Source organism: Gastrolobium bilobum, unplaced genomic scaffold, assembly GCF_033153095.1.
Source record: "Gastrolobium bilobum isolate Gb01-03AN ecotype WA unplaced genomic scaffold, APGP_CSIRO_Gbil_v1 utg8451, whole genome shotgun sequence".
Taxonomy (NCBI): domain Eukaryota; kingdom Viridiplantae; phylum Streptophyta; class Magnoliopsida; order Fabales; family Fabaceae; genus Gastrolobium; species Gastrolobium bilobum.
Window position 1 is genome coordinate 87,501 of NW_026898154.1, and position 14,680 is coordinate 102,180.

General features: G+C 31.7%; 2 protein-coding genes across 2 annotated transcripts in view; both read right to left on the reverse strand.

The window, feature by feature from the left end:
* LOC133313293 (uncharacterized) overlaps nt 1-3,579 on the reverse strand; it is a 5,262-nt gene extending 1,683 nt beyond the window's left edge. The window contains exons 1-4 of the mRNA XM_061514642.1: nt 3,340-3,579; nt 1,361-1,434; nt 980-1,021; nt 440-481 (exon numbers count right to left, since the gene is read on the reverse strand). Of these exons, the coding sequence (XP_061370626.1) occupies nt 440-481; nt 980-1,021; nt 1,361-1,434; nt 3,340-3,502 (321 nt within the window). The 5' untranslated portion in view covers nt 3,503-3,579. The remainder of the gene's footprint in view (nt 1-439; nt 482-979; nt 1,022-1,360; nt 1,435-3,339) is intronic.
* Nucleotides 3,580-5,058: 1,479 nt separating this feature from the next.
* On the reverse strand, nt 5,059-8,911 carry LOC133313285 (serine carboxypeptidase-like). Its single transcript, XM_061514632.1, has 9 exons — nt 8,492-8,911; nt 7,834-8,002; nt 7,633-7,752; nt 7,288-7,431; nt 7,035-7,188; nt 6,824-6,912; nt 5,921-6,179; nt 5,665-5,798; nt 5,059-5,407 (listed from the first exon to the last, which is right to left on the reverse strand). Exons 1-9 carry the CDS (start codon nt 8,797-8,799, stop codon nt 5,279-5,281), a joined length of 1,506 nt encoding a protein of 501 aa, XP_061370616.1. The 5' UTR covers nt 8,800-8,911; the 3' UTR covers nt 5,059-5,278.
* Nucleotides 8,912-14,680: the final 5,769 nt, after the last annotated feature.

Genomic DNA, 14,680 nt, shown 5'->3' on the forward strand with positions numbered 1-14,680 from the left:
GATGTAATAAGACTACAGGTATCAGGGCAAACAAGCTAGATCCATACTGTTATATAGCATATGTAAGAAAAAGTCAGATGCCATCTGATAAAAAAGGTCTGATTTTTGAAAATCCTTATTTAACTGGTTATTGATCCATAATACTATCCCGACGAATAAAACTGCCTGAAAACTATTTGATTTTATCAATGTAATGTTTAGGCAGAGTTATAAGAGCAGCTACTTATTATTCATCCATTTTGTTGATTTGTTGTGGACAATGAAATTCCTCATTATAAAGAATGGTATCTTAGTCTAAGAGCAAGATGTGTGTGGTGGAAACAGTAAACAAATAATTAACCTCTCTCTCTCTCTCTCTACTATTACCAGGGAATTTCCATTGATCTTTCTTGGTTTACCAATAAAATATGGACATGAAAGACGAGAAAAAAGATGTTACCTTCAGGAATTGACCATCTAACTCTTTCAAAAGCTGTTGAATCTGCACAAGGTCAGAAACACACATTATATTATTGAATGGCATATGTGGAAAGAATATAAAAGAATATAGGGGCTAGGCAATTGAATGCTAATAGATCTAGGGTAAAATAGCAATGAATAATGATTTTAAGCTGCTGGCTATATCATTTTTGTAATTTAATGTAAGATAATAGTAATACCAATACAAGGTAACCTTCGTGCTGTAATTCTAGCAGTTTACAATCAGGATTTTCAGTAGTAGCGAAAATATCAAGAAAAGCTACTCTATAGATAATTTGGGTGATCACATTGAAAGCACAAACAATAATCAGAGCAAAGGTTGGTTTAGAAATTCAAGTACACTGAATGCCACTTACACAAAGAGGGACAGAGGAGAGATTAAACAAAAGAAAAAGCAGAAAGCATTCTAAATGTTTCGATCAAAGTCAAATATCAAACTACCACACCATTTCTTTACAAGTATTATCATATCCTATTACATGGATCATGGGGATATCACCTTCAACGCTTCATCTGCTTCAAAGCCCAACAACAATAAGGCCTGCAAAGCAAAAGAAAGTTTTGTGTTTAACAACATATGAAATCAGAGCAAAATTATTGATGTTCTTCAGCAGTAACCAGTAAGTCTGATCTCAGGTAAGACTGACTGAAGATCCACAAAAAGTTGATCAAATTAGATTTTCAAAGCTAAATACATAAGAAGTGAAAACAAAATATTGCCCATCCGGCACTAGGACAATTTCTGATTTCCAGAAAATGTAATAGACTTTTTGCAACAGTGTGTATGTTGAAAACTATTTGCTCCTGGCAGACATATGTAAGTATAGTAAGTAAAATAAACACATCATATTCAACTGAGTCAAAACTAACCATGACTTACAGGTGGACCATATCGAGGATCCTCGGTATTCAGAGGAACAAATTTCGAGTCTTCAATCAACTCATTAGGAAGTCCTGATCGATGGAAACATTATTAATTATTTAAATAAAATATGGGCACCAAAAATAATAAGCTGCTGTTTAAAGTATCCAACTTCCTCTTGAAAACAGGGGATGGAAAGAGAAAAAGAAAAAGAAATTAAAAAAAGAAATGTGCAAAATATCTAAGACTTCCCTGTGTCTTGGGAAAGGAAGGTAAATTGAAGTTTTCTGCGCCTAATTATCAATGTTTATAAATGACAAAAACATGATTTTCAGTTTTCTCATCCTCAAATTACCTTTTTATGATTTTTTGGTTTAATTGGAAGAGATAAAAGGAAGAAGATGGTAATTATCCCCCTAAAAGAAGTCACTAGCCAAATTCATGAAAAATATCTAACAATCTGTTATCAAAAAAAAAAAAAAAAATATCTAACAATCAAGTAACAGATTATATGATGTGAAAGGTGACATGGTGAAAAGTTTTCACCACAAAGATATGATGTGTTTATAACAGACTCTTTGAAAGCAATGTTTTATATTTCTCATCATAATGATGCAGCAGATGTGTAAATTGCCAAATGTATATCATAGGACCGAGCAAAGCTTGAGAGAAAAAATGAGAAGAAAAACATTTGTGTAGTATTGATATAGCAGATATCAGTAGGATATATAAGTAAAACTTGATTACAGTATAGCTATGGAAAGGGAAATGTATTCCTCAGCATTTGAGATCCTCAGGACTCTCCCAAACTACTGACAACAGACCAGATACCCCTCAATCTACCTTCTCTCCACTCTTATCCTACTCCTCTTCCCCCAAACTGTTAGAAATATCTTTTATGGCTGTTCCTAGTGTACACCCTTATGATGGGTGGATTTCTATCAGCACACCACCAAAGTCACATGTCTATGGTTGCATGTATTCCTATCAGAATGGTACATACAACAACAACAGCAGCAACCAAGTCTTACTCGATTAGGTGGTGTCTGCTACATGGACCAGTTGACATTATTAATTAGGCTCTATATAAAGAACCAATTTTTCCATAAAACTATTTCGTATAAGGTTTTTTTTCCCAATGGCTTCTTGTTCTGTTTTCTTAGGTCTTCCTCTTTCCCTTCTAATTAGAATATATTCTATTTGATCCACTTTTATCACTAGCCCTTTATTGGTCCTCTTCTCACATGAGAAGCCGAGTTTCCTTCATGTTCTGCTGAGTAGTTACTATACAACTCCAACTTTCTCTTGGTTACATTCGGTCTTAACCTTTACTTATGTCCACTCATATCTCCCATTCTGCTAATGTGCTACCCTTCTTTACCAGTCTTACAGTTGCCCAGTAGAATTTTCCCTTGAGTTTGATTCTGAGTTTGCAAGTAAAAATTAAAATTTTGCTTGAGTGAGAAATGAGAATCAATCGATGTTTAACATTGACCATAATTTTTTTTAGTTATTATTGAGAGGCAAAAGCCCTTTGGCCTCTAAAAAAATTTCAGTAGAATATTCCTAAACTTGTAATCCAAAGCTGAAGACAGAAGTCCAAGCAGTCCTCCAAGGATCTCTGATCATTTAGTATTCATAAATAGCTTCTATTTCTTAACCATGAGCCCCAAATGTCATCTCTGAATAATCTAAACTTGTATAGCCAAAGCTACCTTATCCTTCTCTTTGTTTCCCTTCATTTCTTTGTTTGAAAATTATAATATTATTATAAAAATGCATTTTTTTTTAAAACCCAAATCACATTAACTCAGCAGCTCCAAGTCCAAACCTCTCACTTAAACAAAACTAGAACTGACCACGGAAAAAAGGCCCAGATTTAAGAACACCTATCTATGACTTGGAGCATTGACATAATGAAATTCATTTAAAGAAAGACACATGTCTCAAATGGGTGTTTCAAAATGAAGAAGATGCAAAGAAGCTCAGAATTTCACCTTCAGAGGATACTTTCTGAACATACTTGAGCTTAGAGTGAGGCACCCGGTTCAAGGAGGAACAAGAAGACACTGAAACATAGGAGATTACAGAACATGAAGGAGGGTTTCGCGCATGACAGAGCAACCAGCAATTTGCAGAGAATCCAATGGCAGATGACATGATTTTGGTGCACAATTCTTTGTTTTCTTATACAAGGGATAATATTATGTGACCCTCTCAGACACGCACACTACTGATAATGATTTTTATATATATAATACATCCATTTAATCAGAACATTTAAAAAACTAATAATAACGAATTTGATTAAATTATGAGATTAATAATTTTTTCTTCTTCTCATACTCTTCAACTAAATGGAATTCCGTTCAATAATATTTGTTCCATACATATTTTAGAATTAAATTCAATATCATGTGGTTAAAAGACTCGAATTCCCATCACTTCAACCAACACAAATTGATAATTTTTACGTAAATATTAAAAAGTTCTGTACAGTAAAATAATGAAATAATAATATATGTACATTACATTAATACGTTTGTTATAGTTATAAATAAAAGGGGGATTTATTTCTCTCATATAATGGAGATAAGTTCTCTTATTGAGAGACAAAGTGAGAGTGATCCATTGATTTTTAAGAAAAAAAAAAAAAGATGCACATATTTCTATGCGATAGTAAAATGAGATTATAATTTCTCTAAATAAAACTTATATAAAGTTGTAGGATCATTTATATAAAGAAAAATAGAAGTGTTATATTACATGATACAACTTGTGTCATGTCATAGACACATAAATATTGTGGGTTCAACTGCATAAAAAAAAAAAAAAATTGGAGTGGCCCTCACACTTTTTCGAGTAAGTAGGAAAAAGAAATTATATCATGTAACATGATTTCTCTTATATAAATTGTTAATTTATAGTATTATATTTCGAAAGAGAGAAATTATATTTACAATATATTTTTTCGTACAACTTTTTATAACCACTTTCTTTATTATTTTATTGGATCAAAATCAAAACAATATAAAATAATATTAAGTGAGAGTCTTTAATTTAATTTTGATTCAAAGATAAAGAAAGTTATTGTAAAGGAAAATAAATTATAAGTATAACATCCCTCATTTAAAAAATAATAATTATATGAACATTTGATTTTCTGATGATTTTTCTTTTTAAATTAAAGTTAGTTATAAGTACTTTACTATAAAAAAAACATATAATGAACTGATTAAATTATTTTTCAGTGTATTAGTTGTATTTGTGTTTGTGCTTATTAGTTTTGTCTTTGTATTTCCAATGACCTTTTCAGCTTCTAGTTCAGATAACGATGGCCCAAGGAAAAGCACACAAGTTCATCCTAGTACATTTTTATTAGGATAAGTAGACAGATTATCTACAAATTTTTAAGATCTCAGAATTTGCCTACATATTCTAATAAAAATGAATTAGAAATGCACTGAACTCGATGCTTCTGTAGTATTATAGATTTTTTCCACAAAAACCAAATATGGAGGACAGAGGAGAGATGAAAAGCAGGCAAGTACCCCACTAGATTTTATCCTTCGCATTCCCTGTAGCCTATTTCTGCTAACAAATGGGAGACATTAGAATAAGTTTAGGTTGAAGTTCATTTTACTAAAAATAGTGTTCATCAAAGAGAGATTAGGGCCACAGGTACAACTTAATTATGAAAAGCTTCGTGGCAGCGATAAATGAGAAATCTCATTCAGTAATGTAGAATGTCATACAGAAATGCGATCGTTAAAGAAGGATACAGATAGTTTTCTTGCATGGCCTTGACTCACTGTCGTTTTAGATATATGCATTCAGGTTAATGGGAAAAACACACCGGTCACTTCCACCCAAATTTCTTCTCTTTACTGCATTACATTTATGCACCCTTTTGATAGACTATTGCAATATAAGAGATTACAACTCAGCAACCAAATTTTCCTCGTCAGCTCCAGATTTAGAAAGGGTTCCCTGAGTCCACTTCTTCAGCATTTCTAACGAAGCCTTGGGCTGGTCCATTGGAACCATGTGACCCGCATCATGGACCTGTTTTTTGTCATAAATAATATCAAAAGTCAAAATGAATCAGAATTTACCAAGCTATAGGGAATTTTGGTAGGTAAATGGAGTATATATACTTCTTGATTATATTGATTGACAGCTTACGCAGCAAGGACGAGTTTGCACTCGACGTTGTATTGCAATCATTCATGTACTATATAGTGTGCTGATTCTAGACGACAGTTGTTGACGGATTTCACTGCACAAGCATGTTGTGTGTGGAGAGAGAAAGAGAGAAATACCTTAAGGAAACTTAAAGGTCCAAAATTCTTCAATATTCCAGCTTCGGAGTCATCAACTGTGAAAGGAACTTCAGGTGAGGCTTGAAATTCTTTCTGGCCGGACCATTCCATTGCATGAACCCATCTTGAATTACCTACTCGTTGAATTCATAACAACAGGAAAAAGTTCATCAATTACATCGCATTGAAAGGTCTTAAGGATGAGACATCAGACTTCAGAACAGATCAAAAATATACGCAAGGCATAAACACATACCAAGCCAGTTGCAGATGAGATCATATTCCCCTGCATATACAAGCAAATTGATTCCGTCCTCAAGAAGAGCGGGAATACCAACTTCAAGATTCCTCATCCAATCCACCAGCATAGCCTGATAAACTGTACTGCTACAAGACACAAAATCAATATTCCCAACCCCAAGTGCATCCCGAACAGATTTTTGGTTCAGGAATTTCTCCATGTTCGAAAAATCATAGCAAAGGCTCCCATCACACTTCTTTCTGATGTCATAGTACTGCAGAATAAGTATATAACTGCTGGTCAAAATTTTGATATGCCCATGTTCCTTCAAGGCTTTGCAATTTCCATAAATATCATCAGGACATGAATTTCTTCTAACCAACAAGCAGAATAAAAAGCTTTTTTGACATTTGCTATAAAATTTCTCATTCAAACTATCCTCCATTAAGAAAGTATTAAAGGAAGAGTCACAGAGTTGACTAGGAAAATGGCCAATTATTAGCATGCCTATTCATATTGGGGAAAATGTTTCACACATTTAACCATGTTCCACAACCCAATAAACTGGTTCCTCCTTCAACCTCATATTGTATGTTGTTTCTTTTTTCCAAAAGAAATTATTCTCGGAAGGAAATCAAAAAGTAAAGGCATCAACAATTTGTTCAAGTCAGTCAAAATCCTTTCTTTGCTCCTCACTTAACAACAAACTTTTCAGGTTGAGTGATTGTTTAACATGATATCAGAATTTGTATGAACTAGAAGCCTGTATTTTGACCATGCTACATACTCAATGGGCTTCGACATAAGAGTGTGTCAGAGTTAATTATTAGTTGTTCTTTGGCCCTCCCCTCAAGTGTTTAGGTTTATAGCCACTTTGTCAAGTTAACAACATACTGAAGAAGCAACTGATTTACCCACATTGGTATCACCAGCACGGGACATGATGGAATTGAATATGGTGTTACAAACAAAATACGAAGCTGTGCAAGCGATTTTTCCTTCGGTGCCTGAAAAGATCAAATAAATATTAAGCAGAAAGGTAACAGAAGCTAGCCAATCAGAATTCATCACTTTGTAAATTACAACGTCACTGAAAGGTGAGCATGGAACAACATCACATGTAAATTACCACATAGCTTTATTGCCAATTCGCAGGCTGGAACCATTAATTTGTTGATGCGGTCATGGTCAGCCTGCTCAATTATGCCCATTTCCAGTGCATAGTCTGGGTAAGCTTGATACTGAATTCCAGGATCAGTAAGCCCATTACCGATGGCAAATCCCTGTTCATCCAATTCAAATAAGCTAAGCAAGTCTTCTTACCTTCAATACATATCCCAAACTTAGGAAGTTAGAATGGCTCACTAAGTAATGTAACAGACCTTAAGGTTTATATGAATCCCCTCTTTAGCCTTGTTTCCCCTATGTACACGAGCTGCAAAGGCTGGAATATAATGCCCAGCATATGATTCACCAGTAATAAAAAAGTCATTTGTTGCATACTCGGGATGTTCTGCAAAGAAGGCCTACATGGAAAGAGAAAACTTGCTAACTTAAGATATTACTGGTGAAGCTTAGCCAGGTATTCTTATTAAAACTAGCAGTAACTAAGACAAATTTTGTTTTTATAAGAAAAGCAACTAAGAAAAGTTAGAAAAAGAAAAGGGTTTGGAAGCACAATGCACAACCCTAGTGTTATAACTGATATTTAGAGCAAACACAAGTACCTGTAAGAAGTCATAAAGGTCGTTGCTCACACCATCTTCATCATGACGAATGTCACTTTTATCAGTGCTGTAACTAAAGCCAGTTCCAGTTGGTTGGTCAACATACAGAAGGTTAGATACCTGAAAGGTTACAAGCAATTTGTTAAGTCCCATACATAACAAAGACAGGAAAAAGAACAACAAACGACATGAGATATATACCTTGTCCCAACCATACTCATTCCACAAAAGGGACATGTTGTCAGCAATCTTAAAAGGACCATTTTCATAAAACACAGCCAATTCACTGCTACAGCCAGGTCCCCCAGTCAACCAAATCACAACAGGATCCTTCTTGCTGTTCCTTGATTCAAAGAAAAAGTAGAACATCCTGCGCCATTCAACCTAGAGTGAGAAATAAATAACAAAAACACACTATGGATTTTATATTATACCTGCAACAATCACATTCCACTAACATAAACGTAGAGAAAATTATTAAATCCAAGCTATAAAGCTCCCACAAGGTGCAGGGTCAAGGGAAGTGTCTCTTACTTTGCATTTGCAAGTTACTGATAACATGAATCGGAGTTTTCTTAAAATTCGCTAAATTCAATGAAGATAAAATCTTAAAATTTCACTTTTGGATTTTATTTTCCCTTTACTTCACTTTTCACACTCTTCATCCGAATAAGAGAAATATTTATTTTTTCAAAATGCTCATCTCTTTTTATATTTTTTTTTCTTCCAAAACCAAACGTAAGGATGAATAAATAAAAAAAGCTAGTGTTACGTTACGTCAATTATATGGAACTGGAAATTCATGACAAACAAGTCTGCATTAAATCACGCACACAAAAAAAAAGGAGAAGAAAGAAACCTTGCAGCATGAGAATGCTGAATGGGGTAATAGCCAGCGTGGTGAGCCAAATCGTCGAGGGATACCCCTGACTCAGAGGCCACCAAGTTGGGGAACCTGAGAGGCTTCTCCACGATCTTCTTCGTGGGTACGAGGTTAGAATCGGGATCGCGAACGATGTTGACATCGTCGGGAGGGAACAGATTGAGTTCCCTGATGAGCTTCTTGCCGAATCGGAGATCGTCGGGGGCGAAGGCGGAAGATGGCGGCGAGAGGAACACAAACAACACAATGAGATGAGGAAACACCGTGAACGTGGAGTGACCCATTTTCAGATAGAGAGAGGAAGGTAAAGAGTGAAGAGTTTTTTTTTTTTTTTTTTTTGGTGGAAAAAGGAAGAAGAGAATGTGTGTTGCGTTGCGTAGGAGCTAAGTTTTGATAACCACTTTACGAGGAAGGACGGTTAGTTGATACAGGATAATCATGCTCCTTCCATCATACATGACAGACTTTATATTTAAAGTATATCGTAATTTCTTACATATTAATGATGTATTATCTAAGCTCTTATACTTTATATAGTTTTTTAAAACTACAGTTTACTCATTTTGAATGCACACTATGCTTTAATGAATTCAATTTTCTTAAACAGAAGTTTAACTAGTTTTGTTTAAAAGTAATAAAGAAAAAAGTGCAAAACTCAACATTATTCTATTAAATATTAATTTGACCCTGATTCGAAAGTGGTAATGTCTGATATGGAAAGAAAATCAAAATATAAAAACAGCAATATTTTTATGTGTAGCAATAAAGAAGTAACTGTAAGGGCATTTCATTGCTCTATTAGCTCAGCTGGTTAGAGCGTGGTGCTAATAACGTCAAGGTCGCAGGTTCGAGAATTTGGCCAAACCATTATTATATATATTTTCTGTCATTTTGGTCCACAACTGAAAAATTTAGGAGTAACTCAAATATTTTTACAGTGAGCTCTATCTTGATGTTATGAACCACTTAAGTTGTTCTCACTTTTTATTTTCATTACATAGAGTATCTTATTCCATCACTTTCTTTTAACTTTCATTCACTACAAATAATCACCAATTAAATAGTGCATCATATCATTAAGTCACATGCAAATTACCTACTAGGGGCACAATCTCTTGTGACCCCCTATAATTAACAAAAGAGGATCTTATCTGGTAACTTATCTCTACAACTTTTATATTTGTGTTCAGAGCACATCCTATCCACTTGTTATGGACTTCTCATTATCTGTCATCTTTATGCTAGAGGTAAATGTTCATTCCTAAACAATTTACTTTTGTTTCTATCCAAACAACAACACAAGACTGTGAAGAGTAAGAGTGATAAATTATTGTTCACAAAAGACTTGTAAAATATAATACTTTGAATGGTAAAAATGGGAAGAATGGTAACTTGGGCCTAAAACAGGATATGTCAAAATGTATAAACGGAGCGACCCTTTTGTATAATATTTGTCATGGGAACTAGGCTCATATAGCGTGTGCAGAAACTTCCACCTGAAGGGCTTAAATTGAAAAAAAAAAAAAAAAAAAAAAAAAAAAAAACTACTGATTTCTAAAAGGGATGGAGAGTAATGTGAAGATGTACATTCCAAATATCTTGGCATATATGAAAAAAAGGTTGTATCTTCGTACCAGCTCTTCATACCCTTTCAGTTGCGAAAAAGTAATGACAATTACCCAAAACCACATGATCATATTCATACCCATTTGACATATCAGTATTCAAAACATCTATCAAAACAATGAGTTCATATATTGATTTAGTTCATATTATATGGAACCATGAAATGTACCATAAATCTGTTTATATCATATTCAACTAACAATGAGTTCATATATTGATTTAGTTCATATTATATGGAACCATGAAATGTACCATAAATCTGTTTATATCCTATTCAACTAACAATGAGTTCATATATTGATTTAGTTCATATTATATTGAACCATGAAATGTACCATAAATTTGTTTGTATCCTATCCAACTATAATCAGTCACTTTTGGGGTCCTTGGGAGGGGTCGGAGGAGGATTCGAACAAGAACCATAATACCTTGCCGGTATCTCGCGAACAAATCAGTGGCGGAGCCAGTATTTAATTTTAGTTGGGGTCAAAAAATTTGACATATTAAATTATCAAAAAAAATTCATAATTACACAAATCTATTAGAAAAAAAATTTATTTAAAATTTTCAAAGTAATAGGATCGATGTTATTTTAACAAATAATAGTTATTTATTTAAAATTTAGAATATAATATAAAAAAAATTAGTAAAGAAAGTGCAAATTATATATACATATATGAAATTTTTATGTGATTTTTATGCACATTTTCATGTGATCTTTGATAATATTATTTCATGTGATGTTAATGAAAGCTTATTTCATGTAATGTTAATGAAAATTGATTTCATGTGATCTTTGTAAATAAATTTTTTTATTTTTTATTTTAATTTGATTTGGGCCTACAAACTTTAGTTTGCAACTTGGTAGGCCTTACAAGTCGTATTCGATTTCTTTAGTTTTTTATAATATGGCAGGCCATAAATCAAGTATTTAAGAGGCTAATAGGTCAGTATAGGTACCAAATATTTTACATAGGCTTAGGCTATCAAAGTCAAAGTTTGACTTAACTTGGTCCATTTATACCCCTAGCCATGACTTGTGAATAACATTAACATAGAGGGACAACAAACTTCACAATTAAAAAGAAACATGGAATAATCAGTGACAAATGTCTAAAATCATTTAAATGACATTGGATCCACATAAATCATTTAATTAGTGTTTAGATATTTTAAAAATACAAAAAAAGATGAAGTTGTTAATGGATATGTGTAAGAAATTTTCATACTCCATATATATACATATATCTTCATTGATTTTTCTCTTTAACAGTTTTCACTAATTAATAACCAAAATTCACATTCTTGTTGTGAAATAAAATACAAATAACACCAATAAACAATTCAATTCCATTACCAATAGCAATTGTAGCTCTACGTTAAAATAATTTATTTTTAAAAAAGGTAAACATAAAACAACACTCCATTTTTTCAAAAGAAATATAATCAATAACTACAACAACAACAACAAAAAAGTTGTTAATAAAATAAAGGGGACGTGAATTTCACTCATGTTATAAACACCCAATAAACAATTATGGTCAGCAAAGACAAAGAATTTCACTTTTATAAGGTTCAAAAATATAAATCAACTTTTTTCGCTAACGGGCAATATAATTACCAATGCATATTCCAAAAATAGGTATTCGTAAAATCTGGAAGAAAGGAACGAAACATCGTGCCTTGTCACAAAATGGTTAGGTTCTGGGTGGTGAGTGCAAATAAGAAAAAAAGGTTAGAAGAAAATCTCAATTGGAAAAAGATGAAAGAAGAAGAAGAAATTAAGAAGAAAGAAATATGTTATCTAGTCATACATGGAAAGCAACTCCATATCTTCATCTGTTATCATCACTGTTACAATTTTAGCTAGAGTCAACTTACAATTTTAGCTAGGGCTCAATTGTAATTACTTATATAATTATATACACGAAGAAAAGTTCTCACATTTAGGAATTAAGTTTTTTACTATTCTTTGTGTGCAATAACCCAAAAAATAATAGTTCAATGGACCTTCATATTCCATAATTATAGTCTCGTTATTCATTTGGTTTCATGATTGTTACTTTCAAGGGTTAAGTGTTTGTTCTTTTAAAGGACACAAATTGTGTCATTTTAGTTTTTAACACTATGTCTTACCGGTAGACATAGTTATAACATGAAAAATAGTTTTTTTTTCTCTACCTGACTGAGGAAATAGAAAAAAAAAGTAATTTTTTATATTATAATTATATTTTACAGGTAAGATATAGTGTCAAAAACTAAAAGAATAAAATCTTGTGTCCTTTAAAAAGACAAACCTTTTTTCCTACTTTTAAATATGTTTATTTGGTTTAATTGAACCCATATTTTGAAATAGCTCAACTAATCATTTTTGTGATTAAGTTTAGAAGTATTTCTTTTTTAAAATAATAGGAGTAAGAATAAATAACATAACTGATTAGAATAAAGCAGAAAAAAATATACTGGATAAAAAATAAAAAAAGTAAAACACAAAAATTCCCATACTATACATGTTCCTTATTATTTGTTTGCTTTAGATGGTTTGTTGTTATTTTGTATTGAGTATTTGATTTTCTATTTAGGTGGTGCCAAATTATAATTTTTACCTTAGTTAAGTATAATTAATTATATAATAAGTAAAAAAAAAAAAACAAGCAGGTGCCAAGACATTTGCTATGGAGCGTGAAGCTGGACGACAAGGAATGATATTTTAAAGCTGGACGACGAGTGTGAAGCTTCAAGGTTATGGAGGCGGCAAGGTTTGGAATGATATTTTGAATTTAATTTTTTTTTTTTAGAAAACATGTTCTTCGTTTTCCCCAAATGTTTTTTTTTTTTTGTTTTCAAAAAAAGGTGATGGAACACATGTGCATCCTTATTCTTTTTATTTCATCTCTTTATTTTATACTTATTTTGAAATTGATCATGTTTATTTTTGTTCTCATCATTTGAAATTGTCTTATTTGTAAAAGTTTTCTATTTATGTTTTTTTAATGGTTTTTTGGAATCTTTTTAAAATATTTGTGCATTAAGATCTCATGCTGCTTCCTGTTTTCTTATTATATGTTCAGACATTTTTAACAATTTCTAATAATAAAAAGCCTAAATTTTGTAAATATTGTTATATTCTTCTATCTATTTCATAAGTGCTATGTAATTTTTTTGAAGAATGACGGATGGTGTAATGCCCCATATTTTTATTAAATAATAATAATATAATAATTTTTTTTTTTGGATAATAATGATATTAGTATTTTTTTAATTAATAATATTGGTATTTAATATTTTTAATTAATGAGTTAACAATAGTTAAAATAATAAGATAGTAATATTATTTGATTTATGTGATAATAATAATAATAATAGTAATAATAAACTATAAATTAGTAATAATAATATATATATAAAAAAATTTGGTGATAGATAACAAAATATAATATTAATTTTATTTTTGATAAAATTATTTTGTGCGATATGAGTGCTATACATGAAAGTCTAAGACAACTTGGAGCACTTGTTAATTTCTTTGATTTGCTCTAATCGTATCAGTCATCTTAAGGGTCCTTTGGATGGGTACGTGGTGGAGGACCAGCTTCCTTGGTAGGGGTCGCTGGAGGAGGAGCTCCAAAACCACCAGATTTCAAATGATGAGAAGAAAAATAAACATGATCAATTTCAAAATAAGTATAAAATAAGGGTTTTATTAATGTTATGTGACATAATATAAGAGTAGTTTCCAACTCACACAATGATGAAGAGAGAGAAAGTGGAATGATGAAAGAGAAAGAAAAATATGTGGACCCCACCTCTTTAATGTGTGTGTAGGAAAGTGAAGTTATGTTATGTAAAATAATAAACATAAAACCCATAAAATAAAGAGATGAAATAAAAAGAATAAGGATGCAGATGTGTTCCATCACCTTTTTTTGAAAACATTAAAAAAAAAAAAAAACATTTGGGGAAAATGCAGAACATGTTTTCTTAAAAAAAAAAAAAATTAAATTTAAAATATCGTTCCAAACCTTGCCGCGTCCGTAACCTAGAAGCTTCACACTCGTCGTCCAGCTTTAAAATATCATTCCTCGTCGTTCAGCTTCACACTCCATAGCAAAATACCTTGACATCTGTTTTTTTTTTTTTTACTTATTATATAATTAATTATAATTAACTAAGTACAAAACAACAAAAGAGAGTACTAGATTAATATGATCAAATTAAATGAAAAATGTCACAGTCCCTAGACTTAAATGTTAATTCCTCATGCCCAAACATTTTAAAGTCATATTTAAGTGGCAAAACTAACAAAATGAGACCTAGGATATTTGCCAGATATTGATGTAACAAAGTAACAAAATCAATTTCCAACAGTACTCATATCGCACATATATTGCACAAAATAATTTTATCAATGGTAAAATTAATATTATATTTTGTTATCTATCATCATAAAATTTATATATATATATATTATTATTATTATTATTATTAGTTTATAGTTTATTATTATTATTATTATTATCACATAAATTTTTAGCACTT

What these genes read in the sequence shown, in the direction of transcription:
- LOC133313285 (XM_061514632.1), bottom strand. Translation starts at nt 8,799, where the DNA reads ATGGGTCACTCCACGTTCACGGTGTTTCCTCATCTCATTGTGTTGTTT. An exon ending in GGATTCATATAAACCTTAAG is followed by an intron (nt 7,189 to 7,287) that starts GTCTGTTACATT and finishes TTGGATGAACAG; the next exon opens with GGATTTGCCATCGGTAATGG. An exon ending in GACCTTTAAGTTTCCTTAAG is followed by an intron (nt 5,408 to 5,664) that starts GTATTTCTCTCT and finishes GACAAAAAACAG; the next exon opens with GTCCATGATGCGGGTCACAT.